Raw genomic sequence first — 24,885 nt, 5'->3', positions numbered from 1 at the left:
TTTCAACTTAAATGACATTAATCTGACTTTAAAAAAATAAACTTGTAAAAAGTTGAAACCTACTTAACTTATTTTGAGTTAAAGAAATGTAAAAGCATATGTTGTCATAACTTATTGATCATATAATTTTTTACATTGTACATTATGCATAATTGCAAGTAACTAATCCTAACCGTATATATATTCTAACTACATGCAGTTAATTAATACTACTCATTACTTATTTGAGTAAGCACAATGTAACTACATCACCTTAAAAAAAAGTTAACCGCAATGTAAGCTGAAAAGGTTTATTTTTTGATGAAACATTGTAAGTTATTGACAAATCGTTCCAGTAAGAACAGAATTGTGCATTATACAATTAATAGGCTCAATTTACAGTAGATTTCGTGTTGACTTTCCAATTCAAATTCAACTGAAATCCAAGCAATTTATATAATTCAAGCCTTTGTGAGATGGACAGTTTCCACACCAACATGTTATTTCATAAATCTCCACATCCATATTTAGATAAGACGTGGCCGCTGCATAACCTCTGCCACTAAAAACAAATGCTCAGACCATTTGCACTGGCCAGACTTGGCTGCCAACTGATTCTGGTCTGATGGAATAATGGAAGAAACGAGACAAATGACACATGAACACAAATATGACATTGCTAACGGACACAGGATAAAGTATCCTCCGACTGAAATACACACAGTTATCTGAATTTGGTCCAGAAAAGTTAATGTTTAGTTGCACTGCTAAAAAGTTACATCGTGAAGAGTTTTTAATTTATCTTTTTTGACTGGTTTTCCAGTAAAACATATCTAAAAACCCATCAAACAAGATAAATTTACTTGAGAAACAACAATGCTTGAGACATCAAGACTTATTTTTTTTTATGGATTGCATATGTATTTTGCCTTTTTTCCACTTATAAACTTAAAAAATATCTGACAGTTGCGATAAGACAAAATACATAATACATTCATATTGAAGATATATTCTCTGAAAACAAGTCTTAATATCTTATGCAGTGTTGCTTCTCAGGTTATTTTTAGATACTTTTATTGGAAAGTTAGACATTTTTTTGAAAGCGAGAGCTGGAACTCAAAACTTGAACAAAATTCAATTAAATCCAAGCAATTTATATAATTCAAGCCTTTGTCAGATGGACAGTTTCCACACCAACATGTTGTTCCATCTCTACATCCATATATATAAGACGTGGCCACTGTGTAACCCCTGCCACTTTCACGGTTTGCAGTGTGTGTGTGTGTTCACTACTCACTGCTTCTAATGTGTGTGCACTAACTTGGATGGGTTAAAAAATGCAGAGAACAAATTCCGAGCATGGGTTACCATACTTGGCCTTCACATCACTTCACTTCAATAAGGGAAAGGCCCACATCATAAATGTGTCTTAGATAACAGAAGGTTGTGCAGGTCAGACAGCTCCAATCACAACAAATTCACCTCTTCTTTTCTCATTACTATTGCTCATTTCTGTCAACAGCGTAGCCTGGTTTCACGAGGGGTCGGAAATGACTGCAACGGTTCACAGCGGGTTCATTGCGCACGGGCTTGGAACAGGTTTAAGCACGTCCGTGAAACTGGACTTGATTTGAATTCCAAAGGCTGGAAAATGAAGTGACAGTCTCTGGGTGATTGTAAATATAGGCAAGTGAGGTTAAGTGGGAGAGTAAATGAATCATTAGACTCAAAGGCCAGCCATGAGCTGTAGAGAGCTAATGTGAGACGCCGACGGTGAGCACGTGTGCAGAGTGCCAGTGCATGCTGAGGAGGCCAATGATTGGAAATGCCAGAGTAAATCAGTGTGAATTAAAAGGTGTGAGAAAACATTTAGTCAAAGACGTCAGATGCAGCTTCATTGCGTTGTCTGACATGTTTCATTAAGGTGAAATGTTTCATTCCTGTGTATAGTTGGTGTCACTAATGGGAATTGCAAAAATAATGACTATTGGTGGTGGGGATTGTGACTTAGCCTGACTACGTCAGACTTCCTACTTACGCTCAATTTCATTTCGCTTCTGTACTCAGTCTGAGACAGCGTAATAGCTTTCCATTTTCCTCCGGCCTGAAAACAGCCGGCCAATCAACGAACAGAGGGCGGGCTGAGAGCCGTGACGACGTAGACACTGATTGTACCGTGGATGCGTAGATTTACTTCACATAATCTGCAAAAGTCGTTCACAGCCATGTTCACTCCGGTATCTCGCTCGATGGTTTTGTTTTCGCATCATACATGTTTACAGTGGAAGTTAGATGCGGCTGAGCAACGCATATAACACGCCATAACCAAACGTTATGTGATTGGCTTACGGGTAACCAATGATTTTAAACTTCCGACAAGCGCCCCCCCGCCCCCGCGAGAAAGAAAACGCTTTTCAATTATGATATGCCAGACTCTGTCTACGAAGCAAAGCGAAGAAGCAGAGTTTGGTATTACCAGGCTAATTGTGACTGTCACTAACTAAATTTTTTGAATCAGTTCATCAAAAAAGATTTATTCATTCATTAATTTAGTTTACCTTTTCTGTAGGTTCTTTTTTTCTTTCTTTCAGTGAGCTGAATTGAATCAGGTCACTAATAAGATTTGTTTGATTTGTTTAGTTACTTTTTTTTTTTTTTTTTTGCATGTTACAAGTGACTCATTAAACCATTCTCTCACCTAGATAGTGAGATGAATCTTTTAAATCGGTTCACTATTACAATTTGTTTATTGATTAGCTTAGTTACATGCTTAGTTCTGCAGGTTTATGAATGAGTCATTAAATGAATCATTGGGATTTATTGAGCGACTCCAAACTTTTTAATCAATTTTTCAAAAAGATTTATTCATTTATTCATTTAGTTACCGTTTCTGTAGGTTCTTGTGTGTTATGAGTCAAATAAACCATTCCCTCAACTTTATTCAGTGGATCAAATATTTTGAAGGGGCGTATTTTTTAATTAGGTCGAACTAATGAAATTCCTTCACAACCTGCTCGAATGCAGTTTGCTATTTCTATAGTCAATCTTTATAGGCAAGAAAGCAGTTGAGCAATTCAAACTTCTGTGAACAAAAAATGTCATTGAATGGAAGTGAACAAGAATGATTTGTTCACTTAAAAGATTCAAATAGGAAAAAGTATCAAAAAAACTATACACATCAGCTTTAACTTGGGCCCCAAAATGCTTGTTTTAGTTGGCAATGAGAAATATGATCGCAATGTCTTAGAAAAACTTCCTACTCAACCTATGGAGCTACAGGCAGCAAATATCCTAGACTGCTGTGCACCGACTAGAAGATAAAGCCATTAGTCATTTTAGTCTATTGAGCAATACATCCGTATTTGGTAATATATGAAGGCTATAGAATGTCTGTGGTCTGATGTCGTTGTTTGTGTTCCAGCTGGTCTTTCCAGATTCTATGCATACTATATATAGAATCTGAAATGTCTATCCCTCCTACTTTGAATACATCCATTGAACACACATGGCTAAATCATGGCTTCGTGTTAGTAAAATGTATATGGACACCAGAGCAGTCAGTAGAGTAAAAGGTGGACTTCTACAATCAGTTTTATCTTCCAGATCAGCTACTTTCATGGCAAAGCAGCATTTTGAAAAGAAGCTTACTGAGCATGTGTAACGGACGTAGGCCACTAAGAGCTGTCTAGTGACTGCAACTAGTGGCTGCGGTCTTTAGCGTCCTTGTTAGCGCACCCGCCTCCCATGCTGGAGAACCCGTTTCGAATCCTGCTGGGAGTGGGTCGAGTAGGACAGATTACACATGCTACACTTTAAAAAAAATATATATTCTACAAATAATACAAAGGCTACATGGAGTACATTTTACAAGAAAATACTATTTCAGTCTCTCTTCTTTCAAAATGTCATATATAATTCAATGCGCTACTGTTTCTTTGTAATTATTATTAGTTGACTTTATTCATTTCTACAGTTGCAAGAAAAAATTTGTGAACCCTTTGTAATTACCTGGATTTTTGTATTGATTACTCATAAAATGTTGTTTGATCTTCATCGAACTCACTATCATTTACACACAATCTGACTAAACTAATGAGACTGAGATAGAGCACTGAAAAAAATAATTGCACCCTTGAAATGAGCAACATGCGAGTCATTTTCCTTGCAACTGTAGCTACGTGAATCCTAACACAACACAAGATGCATTGGATGATAGCTATAACCCCCCTTGGGTATTGAAGTTACCATCACATTACCGCTAAAATGATTGCATTGGCCAAGCATTTGTTTCTGCATTTGCACAGATAATGTTTTTGACTTGGGTTGTGGGCTAAGAACTGTGCTGGAAGGGAACAGCATGAGTAATGTTTAGGCCAGCTCCTGGGGAGTCAGTGTGAGAAAATGAACTAACTCTGACCAGCATAAATCACCTCTTTCTTAAACAGCTAAGTGCTCTTTTTCTTTCCCGCTTTTTTAAAAACCATTTAAGATCATAGCACATTGTTAGTCCTGGCGGGACGCTCTGAAAACACAGTGTTGTCTTTTACGATGCTTCACCTCATTTCCTCAGCTCAATGTTTCTTGGTTTGAGCTGAAGGACTGACTGGCTGCTAGCAAGAGACTTATAACCTTACTGTGTTTATTTTTTCAGCCACTTGAGGAGTGCAATTTCGCTCCTGAATTGGTCAGACGGGCTGGAGCTGTGATAGGAGCCAATGGCTTCCTGGATTTGGCTGCTCGGGAGCATGTTTTTCCACCTCAAACGACTTTTAGTTCTCACTGTGCTGACCCAACTGAGCGTATAAAGATGTAAAGGTCTCAAATGAGGACAAATAGAGGAACTAAGTGTGGACAGAACAATGATGGGTCCTCTTCCAAGATCTGCGTTCCCTGCTAGCCAAGAAGAACATTGGGTGACTCAGAGCTGGTCCCGGGGTGTTTTCCCTTTTGAACAGGAAAAGCGGCGCTCCACCCCGTCCGTTGAACGCTAGTGTGAAGCCCATATGGTTCCTGATTGAGCTGCACATGTGTTGGGATGGGTTTGTCTTGTTCAGATAGCAGGTGCATTGCCAGATTGGTTATTTGTGTCCTTGATATGTTTACACAAAGTGTTCTTCCCTTGATCGCAGCTATCCATTGTTCTGTGGCCTTCAGCTGAGGCATCCATTATTACAAAGCCAGTGATTCGACTTTTCAGCATAATTAATTTCCTGAAAACAGAACAGTTAGGAGGTTGCTTACCAGTGTAGGTTAAAATAAGCCACTTTCAAGTTACTGTGATATTATATTTTGGTGTCTAGATATGGCTTGCATCCATCTTTCGATGTCCTTTTTTTTATAGCTAGGATTTGGGTGGGGATCTGCATACTCTATACTTTACTAAGATCAATCTTAAAGGTGCTCTAAGCGATGTTGGGTGACATCACTTCTTGTTGACGTTCGAAGTATTGTCAAACAAAACGGAGGCTAGCTAGACCTTCCCTCCTCCTCATCCCATCCCCTCCCCCTCCCTTCCATGCTTCCTGAAACAGTCATGAGGCTTTTCCGATGTAAATTCAGGACTTTGCGCGTTCCTTCTCCTTTTTCCTCTTCTTTGCTATTTGTTCATTGGAACGTCGTCTCTTTGGTCGTGTGTCGGCCATATCAAAATTCAAGAGAATATAATTCTAAAGTTAGTCGTTGTCGTTGTCTAGGACATCTCTCGTCTAGCTAACTTCCCTCTTCATGCTTCTCTCTCCTCCACTCCACACACCCCCCTTCATGTGCACGTGCACTAACCCCCCAACCCCCACCCCCAAGTCATTCTTGGAGCACTGTTTATGTTTCGTGGCCAAGGCTGGGCCAGTTTGTTTTTGTTGCCGTTTGTGGAGCCTGGGCTGTCTACAGAGATCGTGTTTTTTTACAGTGTGTTCAGGGGACAGGCAGCTAGCGGATAGTGAGGAGATGTTTGCTGTATGTGACAAAAAATGTTTCAGCCTAAAAAACATGTGACATCGCTTATAGCACCTTTAAGAAATTTAAGATTAAATTGTTCTCATTGATTTATGTTTAAATTGTACAATTGTCCGCAATGGCATGATAATATTTGCTTAGGGAAGACCGTGTTGATTGCAAGAATTGATATTTCCTTAAGGACATGCATATTTAGGTCTGGCTAAATGTGTAATTTAGGAGTTTGTGTCTAAACTTATTGAAGTCACTAGGGAATTTGAGTTGAATTATAGACCAGACTCCATAGGAAGTTGACCTGGAATTTGAATTGAAATGAGAGGAAGAGAATGAGAGGATGAGAAAAATAAAACGTTCTTCCACCTTGGTCCACAAAAAAAGAATTCATTTAATATGATGAAATATTTAAACTAAATAAAAATGTAGTTTAATATTAAACACGTTATAAATACAAATCCATCTGTAAGACTATCTGTTCAAACCTGAACTCATTAAAAAATATATGTATATATATATATATATATATTATATTTTTTGGCAACATTCAGATCGTTTTTCCTTTTCTAGTTAAAATTTACAGACATGTACATTTATTTAAATTCATTTAAATTGCAATTCTGAATCCTGTCAAATTCAGTTCTGTCATGACAGCTCTCTGAGTTTTATAATGGATATAACTTTGTTGATACTGTATGTTTGGTCTTGGCAGAATAGATCTGCTGCGCTGCTGCTGCTGTTGGTTATTGCTGTAATTATGGGACCTTTCTACTGTCAATACATACACAACACGCTGCTGTGAGCAAGCAAGACATGCTTCTACTGTACAATATAGCATAAGCAAATTACCCGTAGCAGATCTATACAGGTGGAGCTGGGGAAGGTGGAGGGTTTCTGAAAGTGCGCTGGACTGCTACAGCAAATGATGACCAAGTATTGGAAGGTTCAGCAGCGAGCTCATTGGCTACTGATACAGCAGGAACCAATCAGCTGTGCCCTATAGAGAATGACGGGATTGCAAGCAGATTGAGTTAAGGACCTATCAGCCTGCGCCATCTAGAGTTTCATGACAGAACTTTGTATTTCAACCTCACAAATTTAAAACGCATTCTCAATTCAATTCTCAATGGTACACAACCCTGGATGTACCTGGGGCAGTACTGTGTGTGGTTTATTTGTCTGTTTCTTTCTATTTACTTTGCATATGTGAGGAGGAGGGTCAGATCTTGCATAACCAGACTGTAGGCATAAAGTTTGGTCCAGTTTGCCATTTATTTTGACCAAGCACTGTTTACTTGGAGAGGAAAGGTCTGCCTGATTGTCTGATTGAACAGAAAGCCCCAAAAGACAAAGAATAATTATAATTATATATTTATGTATACGTTATATTTATAATATTTAGTTTTAATAAATAATAATGATTAGAGAGAATCCATAATCAGTAGAGTTTATCGGCTAAAAGTTAGTTTACAGTACTGTATGTGCTTATGAAGTTTGAAGTCTGTTTGAGGTGTGGTTGACAGGAAGCATATGTGTTCTGGCTTCTGAGCAGCAGGATCTCCTGTACACACACTTTCCTCCCCATAAAAATGTACGGTACAGTTGAAGTGGTTGTTTAGTACCAAAACACGCTATAATGCATTTGCAAGTGAAGGAATAGGACTTTCATCTTCAGTTAACATCGTTCAACAGACTTTGCGGTACCAGGTAAGGCACAAGCCAATGTGCAACAGTGATTTACTCGCACTCTCTAAGATGTGCAGTTCTTATTTATCACATTAAGTTATATAATGATTAGATGATGATGATTCCTATGGAGTTCAGTGTTGGTGTTTGTTTTCTGTATGGAAAATTCTATACCACCCACTCTCTTTATTTGGTGGTGACCCATTTTTACAGTGGCTTTGTTAATTCTGAACACATGCTGAGTATTTTCTAGCTGTGTTTTTTTATCTAGCTGCTATACAAGCCTGTGGCCATGCAGTAAGCTGTGGAGTGTCATGCCTCATTTGGATACGGTCCTGCAGCAAGCTTTACTTTAGAAGTGGTTTGCCGTTCTTTACCCCATTCAGCTTATGCAGCTACAGCACAGGTCATTGCTTCATGTGAGTTGCAAGCTGCTTTCTCCTAGCCTCACCCTGGCAGCGCCTTTCAGCAAAATTTCATATCCAATGGTCTGTCTCCCATTCTGGGGATTTTCTTCAGATAGACTAGTTTGTCATTAAGGAGGATTTATGTCTGGTATGTAATAGAGAAGTTTTGGGTGAACATGGGTGGGTGAAGTGGTTGTATAGCCCTGTGGGGTGCTGGCTAGACTGGGTTTGGCATGGAGATGAGCTTGGCAGGGTATAGCAACCATTATAACTATGAAGGACATGACCCCCAGTTTTAGAAATGACTAAACTGAACCCCTCCACTTTTTGGAAGATAGTCATTATTTTTTAAAAGGTTTATTTTTCTTGAGTGCAGTCCAAAGGAAAACTACACTTGCATTTTATGAAAAATGTGAGTGGTGTTTGCCGGGACAAAACTCGCTGCTGCAATGCTAGCATGTATACTGGGTGGCTTCCAGGGTGTAACTATGCCGTTTCTAAGGTGTTCTACACTGAAATGTTGTTGCTAGGGTATTGTGGATAGTTACTTCACTGCTCCCAGACACAGAGGGCAGAGCTTAGGGTTTTGGCCATTAGCTTCTTCCCTAAGACTCCACTGTTTCCCTCTGTCCACCCTGAGTCCCTCTTCTCTGGCTCAGCTCCCAGTCTTTGATTCTTGTCGGTATTTCTCAGGTTTTGCACGTCCTCAGTCTCCTTCTGCTGAAAACAATGCTTTCACATGGGCTTCTTGCTTTTAGGGTGTGCCCATCGAATATAATTGAGCCGTTCACATCAGGGTCTCTTCTGAAGTTCAGATCCTGTACAACAACAAGCCTTTGTAACTCTAATTATGGAAGGTAAACAGTTTCGGAGCCTAACAGATTGTGAAGTCAGTGACAGATTGAAGCATTTGATGTTCAATACCGTTGAAGAGTGAGACGTCTCTTGAAGGAAGTGAACTCCCTTTGCTTTTTGGGACTCTACAGATTTATAGAGTAAATGGATCGAGATGGAAGTCAAGAGGTGATGATGGTTGTCATTCAGCAGAAGAGAGAGAATAATGATTCAAAGCATATGAACCAAGACTCCCGCATCTGTTCAGATGACTGATGTGATTATACTGTATGTTCAATCAAATTATAAGTCACAAGTCAGACACAGTATTTTTCATTGATTTGAAAAAACAGCTTTGTTTTCAATAAAGCAAGTCTGTTGCCCTGAATAGGACTGGCCAATACTTTAATATTTACAATATTTGTGATGATTTTTCTTGCATCGTTAGATTAAGAAACATATTGAACATCACAATGATTTTAATGCACTTTTTATTTGGCCATTAAGACCATATCATTAAACAAGGTTTGCAATCAAAAATGACATTAGTTTAAGTTCCATTAATTTGATTATTTTTCTATATTTTAATGATTCAAAACTGAATCAATCATTAGTCAGAAAGGCTGTTTTTAAATTTGTAATGTGTTCAAATGTTACTAAAAAGCAACATATTTTCAGAACAAATGCATAATGAAATATCATGCTTTGCAAATTTAAAACTTTTTACCATACCTGATTTTGTGAAGTATTATGTATTTCTTAGTGTACAGTCAGCACATACAATAAGACATGATCGCTTGGTATTTCTCTACAGTCACAGAGCTGACCTTTTGTTCCAGATGTTTTAAGCCGGTGCTTGACATTCGGCTCATTTCTGAGTTCATGAGGAGTTAGTCTCTCTCACACAGCGGGATCATTGACCCCAGGAGACACATTTTGTGATGTGAACACATGTACCTGACTTACTGACAAGAAACACCAGAGATTGCATCATAGTATCAGATGTTAAGTTATGAGCATGTCCAGATGGGATATGCAGGAATTTCTGTGGAGTTGATTGTTAAACGGAGCAGAGAGTATAGAGTCTTATTGATAGAGGAAAGCATTATAAATCTGCCATAATATTTAATTTCAGCATAAAACGCCACTCACAACTTAATATGATTCTGTGATGTGTAAAACAAACAGATTACAGAGTGAAAAAAGTTAATATTCAATGAAAAAAAAAAAAGAAAAAAATAAGCTTGGTGGGTTTTGGGGGCTTGGTGATGTAATAGGAATGTCTGAATTCTGTGTGTGGTTTTACCTTCAAGAGAATGTGATATTACAGTGTTTCATCTCACTATCATCTATTATGTGTGCTATACGAACTTGAGACTTTATGTAGGGATTATGATGGTACACAAGCTTTGACCCCAGCTTGTCATAGGACACGATGAATGAGATGTCTACATGGTGAAAGTGAATCTGTACGGATTACTTGGGGTTCTGTAGCTCTGTTATATGAGTAAAATGAGATTCAGGTTCTGAATTTTTTACAGGAATCATTTGCAGGGGCATTTATGGACTCCAGGTCTTTGCATATCACTATTACTTTGCTTCTCCATATGGCTTAATTTGGCTTAAACTGTTCTACATCAATGCTAGTTTTTGTGATTTTATTCCTTTATATACTTCTAGACTAGAAATCCATGCAGAATTAATATGTTAAATGCTTATCATACCGCAGCTCAAATCGATATACTTGTCTCATATGATTTCATAATCTCAGTATGATTTAGTTTGAGTTCTGATCATCTTGATACTTTTGGATTGAATTGAATTGTTCAGAGTTCTTTAGTAATAGAAAGACTTTTCTTCTTTTTTCATTTGTTGATACCTTTAATGCACACTTGAAGCACACTTGAGCTCTAAAGTCAAACGCTCGTCGTTTGAGAAAACATGCAAAAAGGAGTTAAGCACACTGAAGGAGTTACACACTTCTGAACATCACTTGCACCCTGGAGGGCCATTTGTTCTGGTGAAGTGTTTTCGCATGGATTGTGTCTACAAAGAACAACCCAGGCTCACTGGAAATACGTGACTCTACATTTTTAGACTCTACATACAATTCACTGGAGTTTCCAGCTAAAATGAACTCTAGAGGCAATACATTATTTATTTTCACACAAAGTATAATTACATGGGCAGATTATCGATTAATAAAGACATAGATTTTCATGTGGTTCCTTGCACGATACTGTGCTATCACCTCAAAACACCTTTACCATGTGCATGATTTGTAAACTAATATATTTTAACATTACACCACATATCCAGCTCCATATGTATGGCTTTTCTGATGTAGTAAAGTTGCACTTGCTACAGTATTGCACTTGCCAAATGGAGCACTAGGGTATTCGACAAAAGAGCTTAAAGGTGCTCTAGGTAACTTTTTAACCTTAACTGAACAGCTTTGGAGTCAGTGGAATGGTTATATTACTTATTTCGAGTTGAATGGTGGTGGTTTCGCACCCCCCTGGTGCCCGAGAGCGGAAAAAACTCACTTGCAACTTTGGGCCGGCGGGTCGGCGTCAGGAAGTATCGCGTGATATCAGGTCTCGCGATGTAACGAATTGCTTGACGGCACTGCACACGTACACGCCCCCATTCAAGCACTGGCTAGCTATAAGCAAAGGGCAACGATAGATTGAGTTATGGCTGAGGCTGTAAAAAAGATGCAGAAAGCTAGGAAATCTTTGTCGGAGGACCAATGAAAGAGGAAACGGGATACTGACCGAGCAAGTCAGACTCGAGTAAATATCGGACCGGCTTTTTCAGAATGGGGAGAACTGAGAGAAACAGAAGCCTGCAAAACGGATGCTGATCCTGCTGTATGCATGACAACACAATAAAATAAAAAAATAAAAAAATCGCCATCAGTTGGAAAGAAAATATTGCTTTACTTGCCTCGGTAGACCTAACTGGTTTTGAAATAGCCTGTTCCTCTGCTCAGCTGGGTTGACAGCTGATCAGCTGGGTTGCTCGTGGCGAGGGGGGGAGGGACAACAGTTCGTTTTTATGACAGAGTGTTTGAAAGCATTTACTACCAGACACTAGGGGGAGCTACGTAGAGAAAAAACACTCAGACTTGCCTGGTGTCCCTTTAAATCCATGTAAAAACAAGGTAAAATTCTATGGTTTCTTCAGCAAATGTGTTTTTTATATCACATTTTCTTTCTTCAACACTATTGGTTGGGTTTAGTGTAGGTTGTACGTAATTTTCAAAAGCGATAGTGTTAACCTTTTAGCGCCACGCACTGGACATTTCATTTCCTATCTGCTGCGATATGTACATCAACCAATGTAATAAAATGTTGGCACAGTCATGTTTATCTGTTTCAGAGATAAATGAACGCACTTATTAGCACCACTCACTGGACATTTCACTTTAAAACTGCTGTGGATCATGCAACAAGAAGCTTGATATTATTTTTGCAAAAATGTCGACACAGGCGTGTATTTGTCATGAGCCTTAGTTGCTGAAAAGCTTGTCTATTTGGGATTTCTCTGTTAGATGATTACTCATCATTCATGATTTATGTGTTCCCCTTCCTACTCAATTTTCAGCATAGATACAGTTTGGAAAACAAACAGCAACACCCAAACTGGTTGACATGGAGTAATCAAGACAAGGTGGAAAATATGTAAACAGCAGGCCAAGTGAGTAACAGCATGAGCCATTAGTCCCTGGAGAAAGAGCAGAAGAGAAGAGAATACAGTACACATGCTGAAAACAGACAAATGATATTAGTTTTATTAGAAACAGACTCTATCATGACATTGGCATTGCCATGAGGGATGTTAGAATGTATTATGAGTTCCTCCGTTGGGTGGAGCTCATTCAGACAACATATTGTTATTGAACAAACTGGAGTAAGATTGTTTTCAAAGTGACATCGCCAACTACTCGCCTGACATGCATAATACAGCGTTTTTTGCGAATCCGTGTGAACGGGGATTGTTTTGACAACGTTGCTGTCTATGCGCAAAACTTTTATGTTTTTTTGTACAACGTTGTCGTGTAAAAGTCAGCAGTCATGCACCAGGATTTTTCTTTTGCAGGCCCACAGGAACAGCATTAAAGTTCCTGTCTGTTCTCCAACCCAGAGCATTCTCTCTTACTGTAATTGTTGATTATTTTCATTGCTTGGCATTCGTTGGCTTGTCTGCGTCTCTAGGAACTCGATATGTGGACATAGTCATCACTCCGCCAGAGTGTGTGAGTCCGCATGTTTTTGATGAACGTATGTGTGTACATTCTGTTGATTCGAGCGGTGTTGGGTTCCTGCGGTGAGCCTGCCTATGAGTAGGCTTGATATTGCGTGACCTTATTGAATTGGTCTTCACGGATAAAACCGTCTGTTGAGAGTCATAAAAACAATTCCATTCCATGTATGGAGTCATTGTACAGTCATTTTCACAATGCACGTCCACTAACAATGCATTAAAGGAATAGTTCACCCAAAGAATTATTCACACTCACGTTATTCCAAACGTGTATGACTTACTTTATTCTTTGCAACTTAAACTAAATGATGTTCACGTAACATTGACATTTCATTGTACACTAACACATGTTTTGGCTAAAATAAATAAATAAAATAATAATAATGCAACAGTTTGCACCAATCTTCAACATTTATTCTTCTTATCCAGTCTTATGCAAAGCATGCAAATCCACTACCCACTTTTTAAAGTTAAAACAGTAAATTAACACAAAAAGTTTAAATGTACACATATAATTATCAACATTATTATGTCAACAGAACTCATTAAAATAATGTTTGCAAATTAAAAGGTTTAATTGAATCAATAAATTTTCATTTTTAACTTCCACGGGAAACTCCCGTAATTTGCATGGCCCAAACTCCTTTATGAATAATCGGACCAATATGTTTGTCTAATGTTGACCAGTTGCCAGATCTTGTATTAAATGCATTATATTCACACAATCCACACACCATGTACAATTTCAACCCGTTTGTCACCTCAACCTGGCAACCTATAACACAGTTGCGCAGTCGCGGAAAGTTTAACCCGAAAGCGAGCCGATAGACATGGCAGGTGAAGAAAAAGCAAAAAAACCGAAGTACAGTAAAAATAATACACTTAACACGTGCAGTACACTTAACAGCAAAGAAACCGAAGTACAGTAAAAATAATACACTTAACACATGCAGTACACTTAACAGCAAAGAAACCGAAGTACAGTAAAAATAATACACTTAACACATGCAGTACACTTAACAGCAAAGAAACCGAAGTACAGTAAAAATAATACACTTAACACGTGCAGTACACTTAATTGCATGAGCCTACCTCTTGCTATTCTCCAACTGAGATCCTGTCCAGCAGGATTATTTCCATATTTTTGACACTATGCTGACCAATGCTATTGGTCGGTAATTGTCAGAACTGCCGACTTTCCCAGTTTTGTCTTTGACCACAGAAACTAACAAGACAGTTAGCATTGAGTCAGGTAAAAAAAACATACAAGAAAAGCAGTAAAACAGATAGAAAGCAGTGGAGGCAACCTCGCACCTGCAAACTTTAAATGCTCAGCAGCAACACCAGCCAACCCACTAGCTTTATTATTAGACAATTTGCAAATTGCTTTAAAAACTTCAAGTGACGGGATTATATCTGTGCTATCAACTTCACTTGCAATTGACTCCAAGCATGACTATGCTAAATGATTACAGATACAGATTACAGACAAACTAAAACAGATTTTTAAAAAATAATATTTAAATAAAGGGTGAAGATGTCAATTTTCCTAAGCCTGTCATCACTTTCGGCCACTACTGTACGTGAGGATTGAGTGAGCTGTGTTCTATCAATCATTACCACCCCGCCGCTTAAAGAAAGCCTCAGGAATTCACAGTTTGTTGAATGTGCGCTCCATATGTGACTATGAACGTGCGGTGGGCTGCCTGTTCACACACCTGCCGCTCTGCAGGGCTCTGATTGGCCCCTGCCTCTCTGCAGGACTCTGATTGGCCCCTGCATGTTCCAGCAGGATGTTCCTCCTAGGAATCACGGGAATGTTCCAGTGTGTTGACTGGAAGAATGGTTCTTGTTTTGGGACCACTTGGGCTCTTGTGCCATGCTAGACCTGGCATTTATTTTTCATTACACTAGTTGCAGACATTAAACACCATCCTGAGTGTTACTTATAGCCATAACCATGCTTATTACAGGCAGCACCAAGAGGATCATTAAAGATAATAAAATCCAGGACACAGGAAATATGTCAGACTCATAACATGCCAACATCTAATAGGGGATTTTTGCAGGTCTGCATTCTTTGTTTGTGTTTCTGTTGTTGTTCGTGATCAAAGATGCGTGCATAGTCTTCTGTTTTGATGAAGGTGTTAATGATCGTGTTTACTGTACATGCACATGAGAATTTAGATTTAAATTAGAAATTGGTCATATGCGATTATGTACGCATCATGTAAACGTGTTAACCTGATTGCTTGATTAAAACAATATTTCAGTTTCTAGAAATTCACATACTGTAAATCGCCTGGCATATGTCAATCAGAATTTTGTGTCATGTAAATATCTTATTAGGAGAACACATTGGGCCCTATTTTAACGATCTGAAACGCAAGTATCAAACGCAAAACGCAAGTAACTTTGTGGGCGGATCTCGGGCGCTGTTGCTATTATACCGGCGGGATAAATGACTCTTGCGCCCGACGCAAATCTAAAATGGGTTGGTCTGAAGTAGCTTCATTACTCATAGGTGTGGTTTGGGCATAACGTGAAATAAACCAATCAGTGTCATCTCATATTCCCTTTAAGAGCAGGCGCGCTTGTTCCATGGCGGATTGCTATTATAACGGCGGATTTGCCAGGCGCACGCCAGGAGCAGTTCACAGCCGAGGAGACCAACGTTCTCGTCAGGGCTGTAAAACACAGAGAAGTGACATTGGGGATGGGAGAAACCCACCCAAATTAGCTTCGGTTAAACAGGCGTATACAAATTTGGGTAAATGTGTAAGCTAGATTTATGCCTATTTTTTCATGGACACCACAATGACACCATCTTCGTGGACACCACAATGATTTCCCTCGTGTGTTAATATTTTTCCTTGTAATAATGTAGCCTATGATTTGCAAAAATGAAAACTGCTGCTTCTGTGTAGATGAGAGAATCAAAGTGTATGTGCGTTGAGCACATGCTACATTATGGCCAAGCATGCGCCCTCAAAATAGCATCTGAATAACATGCGCAACGCGCCACTGACTTTAGACTAGGTTTTTCCTGGTCAGTGGCGGAATTGTTTTCTAAACCTGCAAAATAGCATCAGGGAACGTTTGCGCCGGAACACGCCGCCTCTTTTCGCTGAACCGCCCCCGGGAGCGCAAGTTCATTCCCTAATTTACCAACGTGTGTCTGTGGAGGGAAAAGTCCGCTGTGCGCGGGTGCAAAATAGGAATGATACATGCGTCGGTGTACAAAGTCAATTGCGCTGGGTGCAAGATAGGGCCCATTGTTTATTTATATCGATGTATATCCAATCAAAGTAATTCTGAGTGCTAGTTGTGAAATGTCACAACATAATATTGTATACATTGGTAGTAATTCACCACAAAGGTGGCGCCCTACGGTCTCGCAAGCAAGCGAAGTCCACATCAAGTGCTGCATTTGGGACATGGCCAATCTCTTACTAGATGGGATAGTAGTGCTTTCCCTCTGCTCTTCTCCTCCTCTTTCGTCAGGCTTGTCATTAATGCTGGATTCTGCGTCCCACATCTTACCAACATCTGGTAGGAGATACTCCGAACAGACATCTCACTTTGAAGCTGACATCTTCTGTATAATTATTTTGATATAAGCAAACAAAACAGCTCATGTTTTCCAATAGGATGGTGTGCTGAATAAAAAGACCTTCAGTTGTTAGCTTTGTGGAAACCACCATCAGAAATGCTGATTAGATGGCAGGAGTGCACATAGTCACGCCCCAACAAATGATTGTCTGTATTTTTAGGAGCACAAAGAGCTGTATTTTTCAGAATCAAGCTGGAACATTATGATTCAAGTTGTTGCCACATGAAACAACAATTATTAGGCTTAAGAATGGAAAACCGGTTAGTTATACACAGGAGTTTTTAAATACCAAGTACCAGGAACACGTTTACTTGCTGGAGTAGATCTCTGGTAAGATAGCAATCAACTGCTAAGTTTAACCATACTAGAATTAAAGGTTTTTTTATTTGGACGGGATTTGTCTTGCCAATTTACACATTCAAACAAATTTAAACACGGAATAAGAGGCGGAAATCGGGACTCGCACGCACCCTCAAACACCCGAACCGTGCGCATGCAGAGAGAGAGAGAGAGAGAGAGAGAGAGAGAGAGAGAGATAGATTGAGATAGATTCCTCTTTCGCGTTTTCTTGAACTTGAATGGTCACATACACACAAAATGATGTCAAAATACCCGTCTCCGCAAGTATTGTCTCGGTTATGTCATAAGTGAACAGTTGAGAAAGAAACCGTATGCGTGTCAGTATATTCGGCCCGTGTATTAGGTCTTAAAGTAACAGCAGCCTAATATTGCTGCTGTTGTCTGTGTCATTAATGTTAATAAAATGTAAAAATACAGCTTTAACAAAGATGAACCTATATTTAATTTATATATTGAACAAATAGTGTTTTTGTAAGGAGAGCAGTCAGTTTATTATATTATATTATATTATATTATATTATATTATATTATATTATATTATATTATATTATATTATATTATATTATATTATTCATTTAATTTTTTTTATATGGTGTTCAGAATTTTTTTGGGGGGGAAATACATTATTTGTATCAGTACACAACTATTTTTTGAATGGTCGTCAATAGAGAAAGATGCTGTTTATCCACACAATGATGTATTTATGGAGTTATTGAACTACCTGAAGGTAACCATCCAAGCCCTGACCAGGGGGTAATGCTATTTCGGCTGTGACATCACTGCTCCCTGTGGTTGTGTGAGGCTGTTTGTCAGTGAAGGGAGGGCGGTGTGTAATCTGAACGGACCCCTCCGACTGGATTCAATAGAGAGCACATTGTGCCGTGCATCTCGGAGTCTTCGTAGGAGCATGTTCACTCCAGTCCGACTTCAAAGAGAGAAACACTGAGAGAGACGGCTGTTACGCTAATAGTTTGTGTGCCGTTCGTGAAAACAGATAATGTTATCTGCTCTCGTCATCAGAGCTCAGATAAACCTTTGATAAACCAATTTGTTCTGAAAAAAAATAAATAATAATTTTCCATGTACATTGGATAATTACATTGCAAGGATGTTTTTACATCACTTTACATTGATTATGTGGTATAGGGCTGCACAATTAATTTAATTAAATTGTGGTTATTGCCTTATTAAACAACATAACTGTGTGATTGAATGTAGTAAACATATAGTCATAACTTAAGATTTATTTATTTATTTATTTATTTATTTATTTATAAGTAAACCCAATAATATATATTTTTTTACTTTGACTTTTTTTAAATTAATTTCAAACTAGTGTACTTTTTTTTTTGTGGTTTGAATTTTTTATTTATTTAATTGGATTTATTTATATTTTATTTAATTTCTTATATTTTTTATAATTTAATATAAAAAATAAACAAATCATCTCAATGTTATTGTCTGACCCAATCAAACAGCCCTAATGTGGTGTTGCAGTTAAACTAAAGGAGAATCAGAAAATAAGTTTGTATCCTGAGGGCAGAAGGTTACAGGCCCTAAACCTGTCAGTATCTTCTCAGTAATTTCTTTGGTTCTGTCTGGTCTCAAACAGCCCTGAAGCCAGCGTTAAATTCCATGCTGTTAGTGATGCCTGTATGATCATTTGCCTGTTTTCCTCAGAAGTTTAAATGACCGTGTTTTTTTTTATTTTTTTTTATGGCTATTTATCTCTATTTATCTCTAAGATTAAATTTAGAAAATCTCTCTTATCTATTTTGCGCTTCTGTCTAGCATTATTTATACCCTAAAGATGTAATTGCATTGTTTTGATTTGCTGCTTTGCTAGAACTGGGATTTCCTTCAGGACCAGCTCTACAAATCTAGTGTTGTTGTGTTTTGTCTGAAATCCATCAGATTCGGAGCATCTTTCAGAAAAGCACAGACTGCTGGATGTAGCTCAAACACTCTGGCTGTTTTAAAGTGGATTAAAGTGGTTTGTTTTTCACTGCTCTTCACAGTTACACAGTTACTCACGCCGAGTGCCGTTTCTGAGGCGCTCCTCTACGTAACTCAGTTTGCCTTTGAGCTTGTCAACTCATGTTAAACCTGTAAACTGAGAACTTGATAACAGCTAGGAGAAGGAGAGGGCTGATGAAGAGGCTTTTTGTCTGTCAAAACCAAGTCCAACCCACAAAACCTGCTGGGAATTTCAGCTGTTTTTTTTGTCATTCTCATTTTCTCAAATGTGATTGTCATTACTGTAAACTTTAAAGTAATTCTATACTGTGAACCCTTTTATTTATTTATTTATTTATTTGCATTGCAGTAATTTCAGTCTGGGTAATTGCTATGAAACTAATGTCACAATGCCAAATATCTTAATGGTCCTTAAAACAACCAATTTTATTACATAATTTTATTTTAGGGCATTTATCAGCCGTGAAATATTTAGCATTCATCTTTATTTATTATTCTTATTCCATTGTGATCATGAATAACTGACTAAATATACAGCATATATACAGTGAGGAAAATAAGTATTTGAACACCTTGCTATTTTGCAAGTTCTCCCACTTGGAAATCATGGAGGGGTCTAAAATTGTCATCGTAGGTGCATGTCCACTGTGAGAGACATAATCTAAAAAAAAAAAATACCCAGAAATCACAATATATGATTTTTTAACTATTTATTTGTATGATACAGCTGCAAATAAGTATTTGAACACCTGTCTATCAGCTAGAATTCTGACCCTCAAATACCTGTTAGTCTGCCTTTAAAATGTCCACCTCCACTCCATTTATTATCCTAAATTAGATGCACCTGTTTGAGGTCGTTAGCTGCATAAAGACACCTGTCCACCCCATACAATCAGTAAGAATCCAACTACTAACATGGCCAAGACCAAAGATGAGGCTGGAAAGGGCTACGGGGAAATTGCCAAGCAGCTTGGTGAAAAAAGGTCCACTGTTGGAGCAATCATTAGAAAATGGAAGAAGCTAAACATGACTGTCAATCTCCCTCGGACTGGGGCTCCATGCAAGATCTCACCTCGTGGGGTCTCAATGATCCTAAGAAAGGTGAGAAATCAGCCCAGAACTACACGGGAGGAGCTGGTCAATGACCTGAAAAGAGCTGGGACCACCGTTTCCAAGGTTACTGTTGGTAATACACTAAGACGTCATGGTTTGAAATCATGCATGGCACGGAAGGTTCCCCTGCTTAAACCAGCACATGTCAAGGCCCGTCTTAAGTTTGTCAATGACCATTTGGATGATCCAGAGGAGTCATGGGAGAAAGTCATGTGGTCAGATGAGACCAAAATAGAACTTTTTGGTCATAATTCCACTAAACGTGTTTGGAGGAAGAAGAATGATGAGTACCATCCCAAGAACACCATCCCTACTGTGAAGCATGGTAGCATCATGCTTTGGGGGTGTTTTTCTGCACATGGGACAGGGCGACTGCACTGTATTAAGGAGAGGATGACTGGGGCCATGTATTGCGAGATTTTGGGGAACAACCTCCTTCCCTCAGTTAGAGCACTGAAGATGGGTCGAGGCTGGGTCTTCCAACATGACAATGACCCGAAGCACACAGCCAAGATAACCAAGGAGTGGCTCTGTAAGAAGCATATCAAGGTTCTGGCGTGGCCTAGCCAGTCTCCAGACCTAAACCCAATAGAGAATCTTTGGAGGGAGCTCAAACTCCGTGTTTCTCAGCGACAGCCCAGAAACCTGACTGATCTAGAGAAGATCTGTGTGGAGGAGTGGGCCAAAATCCCTCCTGCAGTGTGTGCAAACCTGGTGAAAAACTACAGGAAACGTTTGACCTCTGTAATTGCAAACAAAGGCTACTGTACCAAATATTAACACTGATTTTCTCAGGTGTTCAAATACTTATTTGCAGCTGTATCATACAAATAAATAGTTAAAAAATCATACATTGTGATTTCTGGATTATTTTTTTTAGATTATGTCTCTCACAGTGGACATGCACCTACGATGACAATTTCAGACCCCTCCATGATTTCTAAGTGGGAGAACTTGCAAAATAGCAGGGTGTTCAAATACTTATTTTCCTCACTGTATATATTAAGGACCGTTAAGATATTTGGCATTGTGACATTAGTTTCATAGCAATTACCCAGACTGCAATGCAAATAAATTTCAAATCTAAATTTCAAACTAAGACTTTTGCAGAGTACTGTATATATATATATATATATATATATATATATATATATATATATATATACACACACAGTACTGTGCAAAAGACATAGATTTGAAATTTACCATTTATTTTGACAATACTTACACATATGATAAAACTTACCCATGATAATCTGGTTGTCTCAAAATGGCAAAATATCAGTTGATTAATTGGCCTGACCAATAAAGTTCTATCACAAATTAAGTATTACATTTATTATTACATTTAAATAATATTATAATACAATTTAAAATGCTGCACACACGTACATACTCACACACACACGCACACGCACACACACACACACACACACACACACATATATATGCACACTCTTTACAAAAAATACATAAATAAATCACCATATGTAAACATTCTAATGTTGCCATTCCTGATGAAGTTATTGGCCAGCTGATGTGTAACTTTGTTTTATTTACTCAGCAAAGCCATTTTTTTTTTTTTTTTTTGGCGCTTGACAAATGTTAATTTTGGACCTAATGTATATTTTTCTAAGATTTTTTTTTCCCCCGTCTGTTCCATAAATGCTCAAATAGAGCAAAAGGGAGGGAGAGGGAGAAAGAGAGAGAGAGAGAGAGAGAGAGAGAGAGAGAGCAAGAGCAAAAAAGGGAGGGCAAAAAAGTGCGAGGGAAAGGAGAATGTCAGTAGCCTGCAGCTAGACTTGGCAGATTCCCGTGCCGTGCGCTCGTTGGGTTTGAAGGTGCTGCGTCTGGATCTGACCTGCTCTGGTAGTCCATAGCCATATATAGTGTGAATATCTTTTATGATCCTCTTTTTTTGGCTAGAGCGAACAGGGAATGTGAGTCAACATTTCAGCCTTTCTCAAGGAAGCCAAGAAAGCAGACGTGTCTGCGCACACATCTACACACACTCTTCTGCTGGCTGGATTACACTGTGTGTTTGAGAGAGGTGCGCTGCTCTGCCTGTGAGTCGGACCGGACGATCCCGTAAGACTCTCTGCTCAGAGGAGAATGCGGCGCTGGGGCTGACAGACACACACACATACACACACACACACACACATACACACACACGCTGAGGATGGCCACCGCTGTGTATCAGGTAAGGAGATGGTGACACGGCTCGCTGGCGCTGAGAACATTGCCAGATATGTTGGGAATTTTAACCTCATTTGCTCTCGCAGCTGCGCGTGTATAGCAGTTTGTTTGCTTGTTCTTTGTGAAAACAGAGCGTGTTCTCAGGCGTGTTTAAGGAAAAGCTCAGACTGCAAAACTTGTGTGTTCTGTTCTGTAGAAGTGAGATGAGAACTGTGAAGCTGCTCTTGTTTATTATTTCCCCAGTCAAACTGAAAAGCGTGGGACTGCTGTGGTGATGTTGAGAGATTTAGCCACATTAAACACTGGCTTTGAATGCGACTCAATGCTTCACTGTGATTTTAAAAGGAATAGTTCACCTGGAAATTCAAATTCTGTTATTTATTCACCCTCATGTTGTTACAAATCTGTATGATATTTTTTCATGATGTTTTGGAGATCAGTTTATAGCATCAAACTTTACAAAATGACAGAAAACACAGTTGAATTAGCAATAAAGTAGTGTATATGACTATATGTCAAGTCTTCTGAAGCCATCAATAGCTTTGTGTGTGGAGCAGTTCTTCACTGAAAACCTTCCCCTTCACTGTAGCTTTTAAATGTCATTTATCCTTCAAATGATGTCATAATGTCTTGTTTTAGTGGCATCAGACTAAGCACAGTGCAAGATATTAAATCTGAATGTATACACAAGGTCTAGTCTTATTAGCCTTCAAAATTTGAATCAAAATTAGTTAATAATGACACTAACGTTGCGGCATTGAATCAACATTGAACAGACTTGAGTTGAATAATGACTCTATTATATATAGCTGCTTATAGCTGAACTGAACCTGTTTCATAGCTGATTATCTTTTCAACATTGGCTAAGTTATTGAACTGAATCGAAACAACACTAATTGAACTGAATAACGACGCTATTATCTTCTTGTATTCCTGAATTTGTTTTCCTAATTGATGAATTTTACAACATGAACACTGTTCTTTTCCTGTTTATTACTGTGAAGCGGCTTTGAAACGATCTGTATTGTAAAAAGCACCATATACATAAATGTGACCAGTTAATTTAGCCTAATTGTAGGCTGTTTACGGTTGTCAAATGAAACTTGTCAAACTTCAAACTTGCTGCATTAATGTAGAATATTTGCCTGTGTCTGCATTTTAGAATTTGCTTTGAACGTGGCTTGGATTTTCTGAACTTTCAGATTTAAATATTAATAGCTCGGTTTGTTGTCAGTGTTGTTTGAGTGAGTCTCAGGTCTGGTGTTGGAGTCATTGTGGTCTCCCAGCGAGGACACTCAGCTTTGATCCGGGTCTCTGAGTGGCATGTTCTCAGAGCTTCCCTTTTTACTGTAACAAATGCGGCTGACAGGATGACAAAGCTGCTGTTAAATGCTGAACAATAGCCGTCCCCCTGTGGCACAGACCAGCGCGGCGTGTGGCTTTCTATTGTGTAGATGCGCATCTCACCAGACCTGTCAAGAACAGGTCCTGGTCATATTTCATCCCAAAATGATTAAAAGAAATAAGAAATTTTCTGAAATAACATGCAGCCAATTTTTATTTTATTTTATTTTATTTTATTTTATTTTATTTTATTTTATTTTATTTTATTTTATTTTATTTTATTTTATTTTATTTTATTTTATTTTATTTTATTTTATTTTATTTTATTTTATTTTATTTTATTTTATTTTAATATTGTATTTATTTATTTATGTATTTTAATAGTAGTCACATTTTTATCGTGAGATAATTTTCTTTGGAGTAAAACATCTGTGCACATTGCAGTAATGAGAATGTGAGTTATAAATATTTATAATCATCATTAAACTAAAACCGTACAGAAACTCTTAATGGTCTTAAAATGGTAATTTTCTTTATGCAAAATAAATATTTTTTCTCCTTTTGAATATAGGGTGAAATGTGACCTGTACATGTTTTAGTGAGATTCATTCTTGTTCAAACACAGATTTTTCTCCATTGACCAGACATAACCTGATGACCCTTAGGTCAAGACAGGCAGTTGTGACCTCAAATGTCAAACACCAGACTCTTTAGTGTTGGTTATTTATGATACGCCAACTCAACTCATTTGTTTATGACATCAACGGTTAGATAAACTTTGGCTTTTCAATGTTTGAAATGCAGGTACATGTTATTACAAATTCTCAGTTGGCAAAACTCTGATGATAATCTAGTACTAAAAAGCGGTATCATGCCATCTGTGCACACCCACGCAACATTTATAGTTCTGTTTGTTCGTCCATTGTACCTCAATCGTGGGAAAGAATGCACACTTTGTATTTTTGGCACGTTTGCAGATGCAATTTGAACTAATTTGGCTCAAATTGAGGGGAAAAAGAAATAATGCTGTTGTGAACACATTGAGTGTATTTATCATTATCTAGAGATAGCGAGAGGGGGAAATAGATGGTCTCATTTTCTCATGACTGCATCCCTCATAACAAATGTGTTTTATTCCTCCAGAATCCATTTGAGCTT

The 24,885-nt window shown here is 38.3% G+C and overlaps 1 protein-coding gene across 14 annotated transcripts in view; it reads left to right on the top strand.

The window, feature by feature from the left end:
- tns1b (tensin 1b) overlaps positions 1 to 24,885 on the top strand; it is a 245,918-nt gene that overhangs the window by 94,540 nt on the left and 126,493 nt on the right. For 3 of the 14 annotated variants that reach the window (XM_084123210.1, XM_084123208.1, XM_084123207.1), the window contains exon 1: positions 21,742 to 22,387. The exons of 8 other annotated variants lie outside the window; for them this stretch is intronic. In XM_084123210.1, the coding sequence (XP_083979336.1) occupies positions 22,367 to 22,387 (21 nt within the window). In that variant the 5' untranslated portion in view covers positions 21,742 to 22,366. Of the gene's footprint in view, positions 1 to 7,514; positions 7,633 to 21,741; positions 22,388 to 24,885 lie in introns of those variants that run through there. 3 more of the 14 variants (XM_084123213.1, XM_084123212.1, XM_084123211.1) reach the window with 2 other exon arrangements.

The sequence above is a fragment of the Abramis brama genome (genome assembly GCF_963993115.1).
Source record: "Abramis brama genome assembly, chromosome: 8".
Lineage (NCBI taxonomy): Eukaryota > Metazoa > Chordata > Actinopteri > Cypriniformes > Leuciscidae > Abramis > Abramis brama.
This window is presented reverse-complemented; position numbering and strand designations above follow the sequence as displayed.